Genomic DNA, 17,151 nt, shown 5'->3' on the forward strand with positions numbered 1-17,151 from the left:
ACACATCTGAGCTGCTGGACGGGAAGCCCTGGCCCTTTGTCCTGACACTGTATTCTCCATCCCTGTTCCCATGACTGCCCGGGATCTCTGCCTGGCACCTCCGCCATGTTCCCTGAATGTGCCCTGGGCTCCCTGTCTCTGCACCCTGCTCTTTACAGTCCAGCGGCAAATGCGTCCCCTGTGCTGGTTTAAGCCTCCCTGCAGTGCCCAGCATGGGCTACAGCACAGTTCGGGGCTCACGGATATGAGATGTTCCCCAGAATCTGCGGGTAGCACAGAGGAGATTCCAAGGCCACGAGTCACATGACTTGTACTCAGAAACCAGCATGGCTCAGCCTCTCCATTTTCTCATTAAAAAATGGGGTGGGAAGGTGGCCACCCATCAGGCAGAGTATGAGGGGGAGGATGAAATGGGCCTCGTGGGCATTTCTGTCCCCTGCCTTGGTGTGGCCCTGGCCTGGAGTGCTCAGAGCTGACTTGGGCAGGGGTTGGAATTCAGCTTGGGAGAGCGTTGACCAGGAGCAGCACCATCAGGACCTTGGACAGCAGCTCAGTGGCCAGGATTCCAGGGCCACCTCAGGGCCCTGGGGACGGTCAGGACTGTGGAGGATGCTTCAGCAAGTGCCTGGGCCCCTGGGGGCAGCGCTGCCCACCGGTTGGTGATCTCTTTCTGACTACACCTTTGCGGCTTTGCTCTCAGAAGCAGAGGCTGGGGAGGGTGGACCAGCTGGCCTGACAGAGGAGGTCAAACCCAGGGCCTGGGGACTCCCACGTGTGGCAGCCAAAGCTGTTGGGCTTCTCCATGGGTGCTGCAGCTTGGGGACCTACCTGGCCATGTGCCCAGGGGGGAGTCAGCCTGGCACTGGGAGGGGAGCCTGTGGGCCTCGCAGGACAAGACTTCCTGCTCTAAATGGGTCCCAGCCGACACAGAGGGTAGCTGCGCTCTCGACATTCAATCTTAAAATAAAACGTAGGCTCCAGAGAGAGGTGCATGTTTGTCTCGACCAAACAGCTATGGGGAGCTCGCTGCAGACACTTGGAGGGAGCAGGCCCTTAAATGGCCGGGAGCCATTTCCATCTTGTTGACAAACACATGCTACAAGACAGGAAATCACCCTCCTCGGTGCCCATTTTATCTCTGTTTAATTGCTGCCAGATAATAAATTACAGTGCAGAGTCCATTAATTAAGCTAACGCTGCCCAGGGAACACCAGCTCCCTCTTTGGGTAGATGCCTGGTTCCAGGAGTTCTGATTCAGCCTGAGTGTCCACAGCACTTAAGGGTCAGTTGAAAGACACCAAGGCACATGCCAGGCTTGGAAGGAGTGCGTGTGGGAAGGGGCACCCTGACGAGCCAGCAGAGGGACTCCTGCCTGGCAGCGGGAGTGCCACGCTGAGGGTGAGTGCTTAATTCAGAACATGTGGTGGCACCGAAAATCACATTAGATTCATTTTAAAAATCAGCTCATGGCACGTGACCAGGGCTACTCGGGAGAGTTCCTCCCTGAGTCAGTGGTCGGGGGCAAGGGGCAGCCTAATTTGGCGTGTTGTTCCATAATCAGCTAAATGGTAGGCGCACACATTTGGAGAAGCTCTGCACGTAGGTGGAATTGGTGAAAGATGAGTCCTAGTGATTTTCCAGCGAGGCTGGCGCTGTGCTCTGAAGGCCACGGAACACCAGCAGGACAGGCAGCCTGGGCACCTGGCTTTCGCCTTCTGGGCAGGGGAGTGGGGTGGCCATCTCTGGGGTGAAGGGTCCATTCCATATCTATCTAGGCATGCTTGCTGGAGTTCAGCAGGTGCTGAGGGGGAGGACCCAGAGGAGGGGACAAAAGAGGAAGAGAGGCCCTGGAAAGATGGGTGCGTGTGGCCAGATTCTCAGGGGTCCTCCCCAGACCGTTGGAGGGTGTTCTGGGCATCCAGGGAGGGCAGTGGGCAGGGAGGAGGTGGCCACAGGACCACAAGGGACAGTTGTGGCCCCCTTCAGGTCCTGGTCCTCAAGTCAACCCGGGCTTCCTGAGTGGCTTAGAGAATCGTTCCCTGAAGTGCCCAACACAAGAGATTGCTGAGAGCCAGGGGATGCTCAGATTTCTGGGGGTGTTTAGGAGAACTTTTTTCCCCTTCCTCATTCACAGAAGGTGGCTTCTTCAGGCTGCTTTGTGATTATGAAAATATCTTCCTGAGAGAGTCTCTATTATGCCACGGTTCCTAGGACTCAGTCCAAGTGCCACCTAGCAGAACATGTATCTGTACGTCCTAAACTATTTCCTGATGACCTGTGACATGCCAGGCATCCTCCTGGACATGTAACCTGTGGGATTTGAAATGTCCCTTAGAAAACTCGTGTGTTGAGCTCACAGTCCCCAGTGTGGCCTGGTTCAGGGTGGGGGTTCTAGGAAGGGCTCAGTCTCCAGGGCCACAGCCTCACGGTTGGGACTAATCCAGCTGACGGGTTGACAGTGGGAATGGACTCCTGCATGGTGACTGTAGGCAGGTGGGTGGGGGTAGAGGAAGCAGGTCAAGGAGGTGTGGCCTGGGGGTCATCTCTGTCTCTGGTCCCTTCCTCTCTCTCTCTCTGCTTCCTGGGGGCTTCGAGCAGAGTACCTTCCCTCCACGCCCCTCCCCCATGGTGCTTTGCAATGGACTCAGCCAACGTGGACAGAACCTCTGAGACTGTGAGTCAGATCCTTCCTGCTCTAAGGTGTTTCCTCAGGTGTTTGGGTCACAGCCACTAAAAGCTGACCGATGCAAAGCCTGAGAGTTAGGTGTTCTAAAAATGAATCCTGGCATATTCCAAAATATGGTCAGGTCTAGTGAGGTCGCCAGGTGGCATTACCTCAGGGCAGGCCCAGCTGCCTGCTGCCTGGACTGGAGCTGTGGGCATTGTGAAGATGGTGCAGGAGGGCCCTGCCTCCTGCCTTTTGTCCCCTCCCCTCGGGTCCTCCTGGTCCAGCACCACCAGTCCCCTCTTCTGTGGCTCTCGGTTGGCGGAATCATGTTTAAAATTTACGACTATCAAGGCTGATGGCAGGTTTGGACGAGTCTTCTCCCTGTCTTGGAGAGTCTCTGCTGAGCTCTGTGTCCACACACACATACACATACACACACACACACACACACACACACACACACACACCCCACTGGTGAGTGCCGAGCCATCAGAGGAAACCCCTTCTTCAGGCTCCAGTTTAACCTGGAGGTTCGTCTCTCAGCCCCTTTGGCCGCCTGTGTGCTCCCTGGAAATGCTTCTGAAACACGGTCCTCCTGCCCGGGAAACACTCTGCTCCTGCACCAGCACCCACAGTCCAAATGAATGTCAGTCTCAGGATGGACACGTCCATTAGCTTCTCAGGAGGGAAGCGTCTCATTTCTTCCAAGCTGCAGCCAGGCCTTCGGGTCATGGCAGCGTGTGCACCTGCGGCACCCCTCTGCAGACCAGCAGGGACTCTGAATTCATTCACAGGGTCCTTTCCGCAGGAGATGCGCACTGCCCTCTTAGCATCTGCTGACATAACTACCTGTGAACCCACTCCCTGCCTCCCGTGGGAAACAACCAGAAAGCCCCCACCTTGTGGAATCACAGAATAGGGACAGTCACCCAAGTACAGGGCAACAGGAATCCCCAGAAGTCCCACGGAGCCCCGTGGGCTGGAGATTCCAGTTCCTTCTGGATCAGAGACACGCTCCTACCTGTGGTCCCCAGCCGTGGCATGGGTACAGTATGGCTGTGTGGTTCTCCAGCGGCCCCTGGTCCAGGCAGACGTCCTTGGCCTTGTTGTTGCGAAGCTGCAGGGACAGAGAAAACACGGCCATCAGAGCTCTCCTGGTGGGGCTGCTCCCCACTCCGTCCCCAGCACCCCACCGCCGAGGGACGTGCGGTTCCGACGTCAGGACGGGAAGGCCCCACCTTAGCAGGAGGAAGTCCTCCTGTGCCTGTGTCCTGGGCGCCAGCCCGGCTCCTAACTCCTCTGTCCACAGCATATGGGAGCTGAGGGGACTTTCTGTAAGGAACTCTGGTCACCCAGGTCTTGGGTTCAAGGCATCTCAGGGAGGAGTCAGGTGGGGACAGACATCCTAAGTGAGCCTCAGCACTGACGCTGGTTCAGTAGCCCTGGGACACAAGGGCTGGCTTCTCAGGCCATTAGTGGCAGTGGAGCCAAAAACAAAAACTAAAGAAGAAGCAAGACCTGGCCACTACGAGAAGCCCTAGCAACATGTATCTGCACACCTGGAACCATTTCCTGATGGCCCATGACGTGCCAGGCACCCTCCTCGGTGCCTAGAACTCACTTGTGGAGGAAATAGACAAGGTCCCCAAGGACACCCTGCTCCCGGGCACATCTCCTTGGGGTGTGTGAGGCCCTCTCCAGTGCAGACCTCCAGGCCCATCACACCACCTGCCACCCAAGGACCACAGCAAGAGGTCAGGACAGGCTGCAGCCACCTCCAGGTGCATCCAGGGCCCTCTGGGTGCATCTTCCACAGACCAACCTAACCATGTGAATCAAGATGGCGGGCAGGAGGACCCCACCTGTGCACCCAAATCACGTCTAGCCCAACAAGTGAGCGGAGCTTAAAACTGCTTAAAAACCATCCTTATGGTTTATAAGAGTAACATCCTCTCGGTAGGGCACTTTGGGGACACAGAAAAGAATAATGATGTTGGCAATCCTTCACGGTCCTCCATGGACCTTCACAATCCTCCACGGTCCTTCACAATCCTCCAAGGTTCCCCAAGGTCCTCCATAGTCCTCCAAGTCCTCACAATCCTTCATGGTCCTTCATGGTGCTTCACAGTCCTCCACGGTCCTCCGCAGTCCTTCACAATCCTCTACGGTCCTTCACGGTCCTCCACGGTCCTCCATAGTCCTCCATGGACCTTCACAATTCTCTACGGTCCTTAACAGTCCTTCACAATCCTCCACGGTTCTCCAAGGTCCTCCACGGTCCTGCACAGTCTTTCCAAGGTCCTCCACGGTCCTGCACAGTCTTTCTAAGGTTCTCCATGGTCCTCCAAGGACCCTCACAGACTTTCACAGTCCTTCATGGTCCTTCACAGTCCTCCACAGTCCTTCATGGTCCTCCATAGACCTTCGTGGTCCCTCACGGTTCTTCACAATCCTTCACAGATTCCTTCACGATCCCTCATGGACCTTCATGGTCCCTTATGGTCCCTCAAAGTCCCTCATGGTCCCTCATGGACCTTCACGGTCCCTCATGGTCCTCCACAATCCTTCACAGACCCTCATGGTCCCTCATGGACCTTCACAGTCCCTTGTGGTCCTTCACAGTCCTTTACAGACCTTCAAGGTCCTTTGTGTTCTTCCATGGTCCTTCACGCTCCTTCACAAAGTCAGTCAGTCAACCCTCCCATTTTTGGACAACTGCATTTTGTTTGGCTCTGGCTAGGATGAGGGACCCTATACACAAAGCTTTAGTTGTATTTCCGATTTTGAAAGGATAGAGGTAGGTTCTTAGGACTGGATTACAGTGCCGAGGGTACGGACACTGCAATGTTCCCAATAGGCTGCTCAGGGGGAGGCTTCCCATCCCCTCATCCTCCCAACCACAGGCCTGCAGATGCTTATTCACGTGCCAGTTTAAAGTATTTTAAGAGGGAAGAAACAAATCCTATTTTCATATGTTTGCTGTTAACATCGGAACATCTCATGTTTTGAGAATTTTCTATTTCTCCACTGGGATCTTAAGTGGTTTAACTATAGATTCGTAACAGGTCTTTATATATTAAAGACATAAATGTTTTTATGTTATATTTGTTCCACACAATGATTTCAGGTGGCCAAGCTTTTAACTTTTATTCTAGTATTTATACAATTAATCTATCACACAGTAATTGAATATTTATTAATGGAGGTCCTGGTCTGGCACTGTGCTGAGTTTCATGAACAAGACAACACAGTCCCCATCCTGTGGAGGTCCTTGTGTGGAGGGCAAGACACACAGGAGGGGTGAGTGACCTGGTCAGGAGGCCCAGCCCTGCTGGGGTTCAGAGAGAACCGAGCTGAGCTCGGGAGGACACCCGGAAGGGGCTGGGTGGCACTGGCCCCCTCCCCACTGGAGAGAGCCTCGCTGCCAGGGCCACACCTCTGAGGGCCAGTCCCTCTCCCGCGGCAGAGCCGCCCCCTCCCCAGGGACCCAGCCCAGGGCGTGGCCTGAGTTACCTCCCCGTAGGCCACGGTGTTGTTGTATCTCCTCATTTCCGGGTAGACGTGGTCCAGGTACCACTGGAAGTTCTTACACTTCAGACTCTTCCTTAGGGCCCTCCTCTCGGAGACGTCGCCGATGTCGATCCCCGGGTTCTGGAAGCAGAGGAGAGAAGGGGCGTCAGCCACTGGAGCAGGCGCAGGGCCCCCTCTCTGAGAAGCTTTCTGGGAGGGAAGGGAGCCTGTGGGCTTGCACAGCAGTGGCCTTAGTGGACCTGCCTGAGGCCCTGCACACGCACACATGCACACACACACGCACACACACACACACCCTGCTGGGAGGGTCCCGTCCCAGGGGTGCTCAGAACCCTGCAGCGGGAAGCCCAGACAGCTCCCTGCTTTTCCTGGGGAGAGGCTCTTGAGAGGCGCTGATGCGGGCACCCACCTTCCCTCTTCTCTTCCCAGGAATGATCAGAGCCAGTTATTGGAGGGATTATTTGATTAAGGCAAGAAAACAAATGCCTGTAACCTCCTCCTGTCTGTCTTCTGCACACACGTGTGGTTTTCCTTTGTTGGCTCCTGGCGAAGCTCATTATATGCAGAAGGGGAAATAATTTCCCATTGCAAAGCTCGTAATGACGCTCTAATGAATAATTCACTCTGCTTTTACAGAAATGAACCTGTAATGGGCTGCTGCGCGCTGACGGGGAAATAAAGTATCTGGAACAGGACCCACGGTCCTGCCCAGGTGGCCGCGGATCAGTGGTGGCAGGAGGCTTGCCCCTCTTTGGAGGGCGGCCAGGTGGCACTTGGGGGCAGAGCAGAGGGTTCAAATGATTGCACTAACATTTCTTTAGCAGTGGGATATTGATTTTAAAGAAAAATTCCTTTAAAGTCAACTCACCCAATCCCAAGGCAAACACGAGCAGTAACATTTAACTCTCGGTTTGAATACACTAAACATGATTGATGAAGACGGTCATATTTAAAAACCATGATGGGACCCTCAGCATTGGGGACCAGTAATCCAGTAGCCCCCCATCTGTGATTTCACTCTCTGCAATTTCACTGAACTGTGGACAACCACAGTCCACATAGACTAAAAGGAAAATTCTGGAAATAAGCAATTCATGTAATTTCAAGTAACTTTTATTACAATGTGTTGTTATTATTGTCCTATTTCATTATGAGTTATTTTTGTTTACTATGCCTAAGTTATAAATTAAACTTCTTCATAGGTGTGTATGTATAAAAAATAATACATACAGGTTGAGTGTGCGTTATTTTAAATGCTTGGGACCAGTGTAAGGTTCTTGCTTAGCATCTGGATGGACATCTTAAGTGACAGCCACTATTTTAAGAAAACTTTCGCTTTCCAGTTCAAGGGCGTTTCTGAGAAAGACTCACCACCCCTCATACCAATCCCACCCTTAACCAGAGGCATTAGGACCCGCCCAGTTCTAATCCCTGAGCCTCCCCCATAAAAGCCCCAAACCCCAAGCCTGTGTTGCCCTCTCCGTCTATGGAGAGAGGGCCTCTGGGGTGCACAGCCTGCCCGTGCATTGCGACATGACCTGAACACAGCACACGGGCCTCACAGAGCCGTCTCCTCATCTGTATTATGGCCATCCTAACAGCCCAGGACAGCCTAGCTGGCCAAGCACTTGGTATTTCCTGGGGCCACTCCAGCCTCACGCCCTCCTCCCAGGCCTGCTCTAGGGATGGACAGGGCTTCCTACCAGGCCCTGCTCTGCCACATCCCCATTGCAGGATCGCCCTGGGAGGGGGGCCTTGGTATCACCCCCTTTACAGTGGAGGAAATGAAGGTGCAGAGGAGACGCATGGACTTGGGCAGCCCCTGTAACTCTTACGTGACAGCTGGGACTCAAACCAAGCTGGAGCACAGCCTGCGGGACCCTCCTGTGGGACTGTGGCATCAGGAGTTTCCCAGGCCAGATTCTAGCGGAATGTGGAGGAGAGGGAAGAGGCTGGCCAGGCGTGTGGCACCAAGCAGCTGGCGCTCTGGGGGATAGCAGCGAAGGCAGATGAGGGTGCAGTGCCAAGGGCTTGGGCAAGAGCCTGCTGGACACCATGTGTGGTCAGGAGCAGGACCGCTAGATTAATGCAATAAGACCGGGATTAACACATAAGACCCTCTGATCTTTGTAAGTGGATTTATTTCTGTGGCGTCTGTCCCCAGGCAAAGCAGGGGATCTAAGCCTCTGACATCTGTGAACCTTTTAAAATGCATTCATGATTTCCCACAGGTGACATATTTCTGACTCACTAAGGGAATCTGTGATCTGAACAGCAAGGCTCACTGTCCCGGGGTGGTGAGAAGGGACCTACCTCCAGGGGCAGGTTCCACGCTATGTACACATGAGACTTGTAATCGTCCATCCAGACCTCAGCCACCCGGAGAGCATTCCTCTTGGTGTAGAAGCCAATGTTGCTGTTGTACGGCTTCTTCTTCCGCTCAATGTGCGCCACCCGGGAGCAAGGCAGGACCTCCATGCTACCCCCACAGAGCCACACCTGGAGATAAAAACACTTCATTAGGCTGAGACAGAAATTCTCAGAGGCCTCTGCTCTTCCCCCAGTCCCCAAAGCAATGATTCACCAATTTAGTGTGAGTGAGAAATACATTTTATTATACAAAGCCCCTGAGAGTTCAAGATTGGTTTGTTATTGCAGCATAGCTTAATCTAACCTGACTAAAATACACATAAAAGAAGGTTTGGAGAATTCCTACAGACAAAATAGTTCAGGATATAAAGCCCAGCTCTGCATAAGAGAGCACCATAAGCCTAAGACTTTTTTTAAGTCCTCACTAATGCACAATTAGCATCCATGAAGGCTTTCTTCATCCGGCTGAGCTGTGCCCTGACAATCCAGAAAGGAAAATTTAAGGTAAAAAAAAAAGACCTTCTTTATCCATATCAATGCAAGAAGTGTACATTGTGCTGTTAATATGCTCTGTTTTGGAGTCCCAAGGGTGTGGATGCCAGGCCTTCTGGAAACATCTCCCAATGCCATCCCAGGCAGAGACCACTGCTGTGCTGGGATGTTCAGACAGAAGGCTGAAAGGATGGCTGCTTTTGAGGGGTTCAAAAGCCCAATGAAGTGGGACTTATCATCCTCAGCACAGGTACAGTGGGCATCCTGGTTCAAAGGGCCCTGCTCCCTGTGGGAAGGGCCTTTCTCCGGTGCCCTCTTGTGGTCCAGGCAGGAAAATCTGAGCATTTCTGAGCATTTCAAGCAGGGCTAGATTTTGAAAATGAGTTTCTGGGTACCAGTAGAGAAAAGAGGAGGAAGACAGAGGGGCTTGATATTGTTATGGCTCCTGAACTGATCTAAGGATTCAACACTATCCCTGCTAATACATCAGCCTGGTTCTTTGCAAAAACAAACAAGTCAATCCTAAAATTTATTTGTAAATATGAGGGACCCAAAATAGGTTTAAAGATCCTAAAAGGAACAAAGTTAGAAAACTTCACTTTCCACTTTCAAAACTTAACACAAAGCTGCCACAATCCAGAGGGCATGGTACTGGCCTAAGAAAAGACCCACAGACCAGTGGGATAGGAAGGAGAGTTCAGAGACAGACTCTCCCAAGTGTGGCCAATTGACAGGAGCGCTAAGACCAACCAGTGGGACAAAGAAGAGCTTTATCAACAAGTGAGCTGGGACAACATGAGGAAGAACGAATACAGACCCTGCCTCGCATCGCACAAATCACAATGGATCAAAGAACGGAATGTAAGAACCACAACTATAAAATTTAAGAAGAAAATATAAGGATGAATTTTTATGACCAAGGATTAGGCAAATGCCCATAGCTGATAAATGGAGAAATAAATGTGGCCCATCCATAGGCTGGAAGATTATCTGGCGGTAAAATGGAATGCTGCCCTCCGCTACCATGAGGATGGGCCTAGAAGTCACATTAGGTGACAGAAGACAGGGAAGACCACCTCGATGATCCTGTTCCCCTGAAAGGCCCCGGGTGGGAAAACTGGTGGACACAGAAAGCAGACAGGTGACCCCTGGGCTGAGAGTGGCTCTGGTAGACAGGTGACCTCCAGTGGGATGGGTGGCTTTTAGGATGATGAAGTGTTCGGACACTCATTGTGGTGAGGGATCGCACAACTCTTTAAAGACACTAAAAGCCACTCAAGTGTGTACACTGGATGTGTGACTCGCCCTGGTAAGTGACAATCTCCACATGTGACAGTCTCCACAAAGCTGTTGCCAGAACAAACAGGTCTGCGGAGATTGGAGCTAAGGTCATGGGGTATGTTTCAGGCTGGGGGCTCCAGTGGACAGACAGTGGAGAAGCGGAGCTCTGAAGGCAGATTAGTGCACAGGGGCCACAGACACAGGCACACGAGGGGCCTCAGCAAAAGCGGAGACTATCTTGTAAAAGGAGACTCCAGGTAGGGACAGAGCCCACAGCCAGGTGACCAGCACCAAGTCTTCCACAAGCACCAGGGTCAGGCTTGTTCCAAAGCTGGGGTGTGGCCAGGCCACTGAGAAGGGCCGAGTGGTGAGAGGCCGGGGCCAGCGTCAGATGCCGAGCCTCTTAAGCAAGAAGAGGGAGGGGATGAGCCAGGCGAGGGGCAGGCAGCTCTGCAAGTCCATCCTGGGTGGCAGGGACATCGGCCTCCTGACCTGGGCACACCTGACACACCCGTGGGCACCAGCTCAGAGCTGCCCTGCTCTTCCTGCTGAGCCTGTGAGGGTCACCCCTCAGGCTTGGTGCTCTGAAGCTACATCCACTGTTGGGAGGCCAGCATCCTGGAGGGAGCAGCCAGGTCAGTGCAGCTGGCCTGGACATCTAGGAATTGCCACCGCCTGCAGGGCATTCCTGTCCTCATCCTGCCTGCCCTGCCAGGTCCATGGCCCAGCCCAGTATCTCCACAGACTCCGACAGCATTTGGTGTCCCGAGTGTGATAAGTGGCGGCAGCGCACCTTGTGTGGGACAGAAAATGGCTCCGATGGACACTCACACTGCCAGTCTTCTGGAGGGCTAGGGGAGAGGCAGACCAGAGCTAAAATTAGAAAGAAAAGGTAAAAGAAGAAAAGGAGAAAGAACCAGGTGAAGATGGAGTGTGTGCGGGAGGCAGAGAGGCCCGCCTGGGGCCTGAGAGGCAGCCTCTGCCCCTGCTGCCCCATCGTCCACTTCCAGTGTGCCCGCCTGCTCCAGACCCCAGCCCAGGACTGCGAGCTCCCAACACTGACTCGGAAACCCACTAAACCCAGCAGAATGCTCGGAGGAGAGATGATGAGGTGTGAGGCCGTAGCCCCGTCAGTGGATTAATTCACATAAACGGGTCAACTGGGTGGTAACTGTAGGCAGGTGGGGTGTGGCAGGGGAAGTAGGTCACCAGGGGTGTGCCTTTGGGGGTGACATTGTATCTCTGGCACCTCACCCTCTGTCCTGGTCATCATGATTTGTCCCTCCACCACTTCCTGCCATGGTTTCCTTCCTGTCCCAGCCCAGAGCCGTGGAGCCCACTGACTGGACTGAGTCTCTGTAGCCATGAGCCAAAGGAAACTTTTCCTCCTTTAAGTTGTTTGTGCTGGGACTTTGGGTTATAGTGACAAAAAAGTGACTAACCCTGAGGGAGGCAGAACCCTGAGTTCAACCACATGCTACAGTAGGGGGCCACCATTCCCTGATGGACATGGAGGGCACTGACCCCTCCTAACCAGGGAGAGTAGACTGGGGCTATGGACCCCTTAGTTTTCCTTGCCACCGCCTTGTCCCTCTCTCTGTAGAGTGGGCTGGTGCATCCTTCCTGGACCGTGAGCAGAATGATGAGGGGACGGATGAAGGGCCTGAGGTGGTAGGGCTGAGTGGGCACAGTCCCCAGGGAAACCCTGTGGACCTTTGGTAGCACCAACAACTCCTCAGTCTGGGAGGCCAACGCCTCTGCTACAGAAAGCCCTGGAGCAGCAAGATACTGCAGGGGAGACAGAGGGAGCCCAGGACCTAAGGGGCTCTCAAGCGCTGGGGCCTCTGCTCTGGGTTGGCTGAGAGGTCACTGACCCGCCATGCCTAAGTGGCAACCAGTCCTCGGGAAGTCATGTGACTCTAGAAACAGCTATTTGTGAACTTATGTATTCATCAGAAACTGGCCATTCTTGGTTTGGGGGTGTAGCTCCGTGGGAGAGCGTGGGCCTGGCACGCACGAGGCCCTGAGTCTGATCCTCAGTTCCAGAAAAACAAACGCATTCTCCTCTCCAGTGCAGGGGATGGGAATGGAGAGTGTCATCAGCCAAAATTGCTGCTCTCACGAAGCTGGTGATCTATCAAGGGAAGCACATTCATCAAGAGCAGAGGAGAGGTTCTCAAAGTGGACTGAAAAGTCTTTCAGCCTGAGCAACAGGTCAGCTGGGGCCACGATGGAGAAAGCACCGGTCCTACCTGGGATCTGACCCACTGAGTGCTCTGAGAGCATGGGGGGGGGGCTCCCACAGAAGGTGGGTGGTCTCCTGCAGACAAGAACCAGCTACTGGCCTCCCAATGCAGCTGCTCCCAAGGAAGGGTCCCGAGGATCTGTTCTCTAGGTTAGAGTTTATCAGCCCCAATGGCAAGCTCCTGGACAGAGGGAAGGAAAGAGCACAGGAGCTGATCCACTGGAAAACCACTCCAGGCCAGGCCCCCCCCCCCCACAGAACAGAGTCATGGCCTCCAGGTGGGCTAGAGGAGGCCAGAAAGAGCGCACCCCAAGCTCTGGGACCACCCCTGCATAGAGGGCAGTGAGCCACCAGGAAGTGCAGAGACTCAGGACTCAGTGAGCATTGTGTCATCAATGGGTTTGTTCATCAAAAATTATCCATTTGGTGGGTGGGGGTATAGCTGAGCAGCAAAACGTGGGCCTGGCATGCAAAAGGTCCCGTCCTCTCTCCTGGAACCCTGAGCCCACCCTGCTGTGAGGGAACTGAGGGTCAGTGAGGAAGGCCCAGCCACTCCAGTCACCCTGGTTGAAGACGGGCACATGGGCAAGACCACCTGGGATTGAACCAGCTGGCCCACTGACTGGCTGCCTGTGGTAGTGGACCCAGCTACACAGCGAGAGCCCTAGGAGTTATTTTTACCCATTTTCTTCCCTCCCAGGCATGTCTAGTCATTTCTGACAATTAGTGGGTCCCGTTAATGCCCCTCAGACAAGAGCAGACAAGCCATCCAGCTGACCCCAGCCCCAACGGCCAGACTTCAGAATTGTGAGCCAATCTGTCACTTAGGTCACCATGTCTGGACTTATAGAGCAGCAGACAGATGCTGTAAGTGGGAAGTCCAGGGACTGCAGGAAAAGCCACGTGGCTGAGCTTAGAGGTGGACTCAGATTAGTCATGGGAGACAGGAGAGCGCAAACTGAAGATGAAGGGTAGACATGGTCCATGCCAGACCTGGGTCTGCGGGCCAGGTTAGGAAATCCATCCTTCTTCTAAATGATGCTGAAGGATACGGGCTTGGAAAAAGTCACTCTGGCTTAAGTGAGGGAACAGACAGCAGCAGAGGAGGGTCGGAGAAACAGGAGAGCTTCCCATCATGCAGGAGAGGAAGTCAGCAGCTTTGGACAGGCAGAGAGCTAGGGGGTCAGGGCAACAGAGAGGGAGACGTGGGGCAAGGGGAGGGATTTGTCATCACAGGAAAAGGGCTGGGTGAGGCTTGGGAGAGAAGGGTGGGAGTAACTCCCAAGTCTCTTATTGCCTAACTGAATACTCAGAAGCACCCTTCACTGGACACACAGCTGGTCCTAACTACTCAGGCCTCTGGGACAGGAGGAGGTGGTAAAGGGGACATCAGGAGACTCCAGGAGCTGTGCAGCTTGGCCTGGTGCATCCCTCTGCCTCCTGACAGCAGGCCTGGGAGAAGAGGGTGCTGGGCGGTGAGAGTCCATGGGGGATGGGTGCCTAGCACTTCAGGGGGCTCTTGGCTCAATTACAACTTGTGACATCTCACCCACACAATCAACTCCTACCACTTCATAAATATTTCCCCAGTTCATTAGAGACTTAGAGATTGTGGGAAGAACGCCATTAACCCAGTAGAAGTTGATTTCCAGAACTGCCCTGGACCACGGCCTGGTGACAGTCTCCGGGAACAGATTCTTCCCAGCAAGAGTCCCAGGGTCTGTCCTGCAGGGCGGACGAGACGCTGGATTGCATCCCAAACTGTCTGTGCCTCCAAAATCACCAGGAGAGCCCTTAAAACATACAATCTTTGATACCACCCCAGTCATTTCCCAGGGGCAAACAGAGGCCCCAGCGGTTGTCTAAGAAGTTCTTCTAGGTGACGGTGATGTTAGCCACATCTGGGGCCCAGCCTGGAGGACATGCCATACCTTTTCAGAGGCTGTAATGTTGTCACTTGTGTTCCGGGGACAGGAAGGAGCTGGGCAGGAGACATGCTCTGTCAACCCCCTGATAGCTGGAGGTGGTCCAGGGGCTCAAGAAAGGCCCAGGCATCTGTGAGCGTGCCAGGTACTGCTCAGGCCACCTTCTCTCCAGGGGCTGGAACGGAGACTATCAACCAACAGAACTGCTGGATGGAGTTCTGAGGAGCAGGGCAGCCAGGGAGATGGGTGAGCGAGCCTGAAGATGGCCTCAGGGGCAAGAGAAGAGAGGTGAAGGAGGCCAGGTGTCAAAGCCGACAGACTTTCCTGTGCTGTGTGAGCTATTCCCAGATGCCTTGGCCTCAAAAGAGTTTTGTTATGTTTAAAAAATGTACAGCATGGCCTCTTGGTCCAATACACTTACTTTATTCATTTTTAATCACATGCACACTACTATGCTAAAATACTTCATTTGAAAAATTTGACAGATTAATAGAAATTCAAAAATGTTATAAAATGTCAATGCTCACAGACTCCTCTCCTTCCCCAATGGGCCATCGAGCGTAGCCCACTCTGGACACCACTGTCTAAGAGCAAGGGCGAGGCCCTCACCTAACTTCACAGGATTCTGATGGTCAAGGTCTGGGCTTATCTCACGATTTTCAGAAGCCAGCTGTATTTCATGAGCAGCACAAAGCATCCTTCAGGAATAAGGAGACTCGGAGCCCCAATAATCCCATGACAGTTTTCTACCATGTCATTAGAAGAGCCCATGCCATGTGATGTGAAAGCTGCTTTCCACCGGGAGCCTGCATGCGCCCCAGGGAGGCTCACAGAAGGACCAGGAACCCCCTCCCTGCCCCGTCCCACAGGTGGGATGGAAGAGTCCCGGAGCCATGCTCGGCACGTGCTCCCCAGGACTGGCCAACCCCTTCCACATCCTGCACCGATACCTTTCCACCTGGCTCAGCCCCTCCCACTCCCTCCATCACCACCAGACCACCAGGCCTCGTCCTCCTCCACCACGGGCACCACGCTGCCCCCACCTCTCACCTGGACCATAGCCATCACCTCCCGACCCAGCCCTATCCAATCCGACCTTCGCTCTGCAGCCAGGGTGGTGCAGTGGATCTTGCCCTGACCCTGAACGTCCCGCTGGCTCCAGTGGCTCTGAGGATTAAGCCCATGACCTCGTGAGGTCTCCAAGGCCTGGTGTGGCCCCCGGCCCATGCAGTCCTCTCTGTAGCCCTCCGTCCCCCTCAACCTTCTGTCCTTGCTACTCTTCCACCTGCCACACTCCTCCCGGACACTCTCCCCCACTGGCCAGCTGAGCCCTGCTCACACCTGAGCCTACAGCTCCACTGTTACTCCCTTGGGGAGGCCCTGGGCAGAGCCAGAGTCCCCTTAGATGCCCGTGTGGCCTTTACAGAGCTCAGCACACAGGTTGGGTGGGAGTGCACTCTCCCTCTTCCTCACCTGTCATCCAGGTCCAGGGTCCACCTGCCCAGAATGGGCCAGGCACGTGAGCAGCTAATGAGTGCTCTCCCCTCAGTGAAGGAGCCGTGGATGCTCTCCTGAGTGGAGGGACTGGAGGGTGTGAGTGTGGGCTGAGCCTGGAGAGGGCGCCCAGGAGCCAGGGCGGAGGAGAGGGACCTGGAGAATGGGCTGGAGTGTGCACCTTGCAGGCAGAGAAGGGACGGGCGGCCCAGCTGAGCCCCATAGCAGCTAGACCGAGTCCCTCTCCTACTTCTCCTCCCACAGGAGGAGGCCAGGCCAGGCCCTGCTTCTTTGAGTGCTATTCCCTGGTACTGTGCAAATCCACCCTGCTGGTGTCCCCACCAACCTAGCCAGCTCGCCCTGCAGCAGGGGGGAGACATCCTCCTGTGTGAGCAGAGGGTACAGAGGGAAAGACCTTTCCTGCAGGCCCTGCGGCCATTCCCCAGGACAGCACATGGACCCCCGGCTTCTCCAGCACCCGCATTCCTGAGAGTCCTATGGGGGGGGTGGCCTTTGTGCCTCATTCTGTATCTGAGAAGAGGATTCCAGGTGTTGAGTCCCAGGCCCATGGGGCCCGGATGCCCTCTGGTCCTTCCCTGGGGGAAAGGCCTGACCTTCACCTGGACGGGGATGTCCCCGGATATCTCCCCTCTTCACAGGAATTGTCCTATCAGACTGAAGTGGCCCAGGAAGCCACTGACACCCACATAAGTGTAAGAAGCAACACTGGTGAGACTCAGAAATCACAAACAGCCCCATCGAGTCACTGAAGTGTGAGCATATTTTACCTTTCATCCTGGGTAAAATCTGATTCCAGAAGCCAGACTTTGGGCTAAGAGAACATTTTAATTTGTCCTCCCCCTGCAGATCTGCTCCAGGAACCCTCAGTGACCCTCTTACCCAAGGAGCAAGCTCATCCTCCTGGGAATTTCCCTTGACCCTCCCCTCTGCCGCTCTGGAGATAGTGTGTGTGTGTGTGTGTGTGTGTGTGTGTGTGTGTGTAGCTCTCCCCACTTTAAACGCATGTTCTCTCCACCAAATTGGACGGATGCATGATGGCTTTCCTCCTAACATCCTTTTACAGAAATTCAATTTCAATCTTCTGCTTTATTTATTACTGTTTCTCAGAAATAGGATTTACAGAT

General features: G+C 54.1%; 1 protein-coding gene across 1 annotated transcript in view; it reads right to left on the reverse strand.

Moving 5' to 3' along the window:
• The window catches only part of Galnt17 (polypeptide N-acetylgalactosaminyltransferase 17), a 351,033-nt gene that overhangs the window by 12,701 nt on the left and 321,181 nt on the right, over positions 1–17,151 (reverse strand). The window contains exons 7-9 of the mRNA XM_076839996.2: positions 8,513–8,698; positions 6,182–6,319; positions 3,690–3,785 (exon numbers count right to left, since the gene is read on the reverse strand). Coding sequence (XP_076696111.1) covers positions 3,690–3,785; positions 6,182–6,319; positions 8,513–8,698 — 420 coding nt within the window. The remainder of the gene's footprint in view (positions 1–3,689; positions 3,786–6,181; positions 6,320–8,512; positions 8,699–17,151) is intronic.

Source organism: Callospermophilus lateralis, chromosome 19 (assembly GCF_048772815.1).
Source record: "Callospermophilus lateralis isolate mCalLat2 chromosome 19, mCalLat2.hap1, whole genome shotgun sequence".
In the NCBI taxonomy this organism is placed as follows: Eukaryota; Metazoa; Chordata; class Mammalia; order Rodentia; family Sciuridae; genus Callospermophilus; species Callospermophilus lateralis.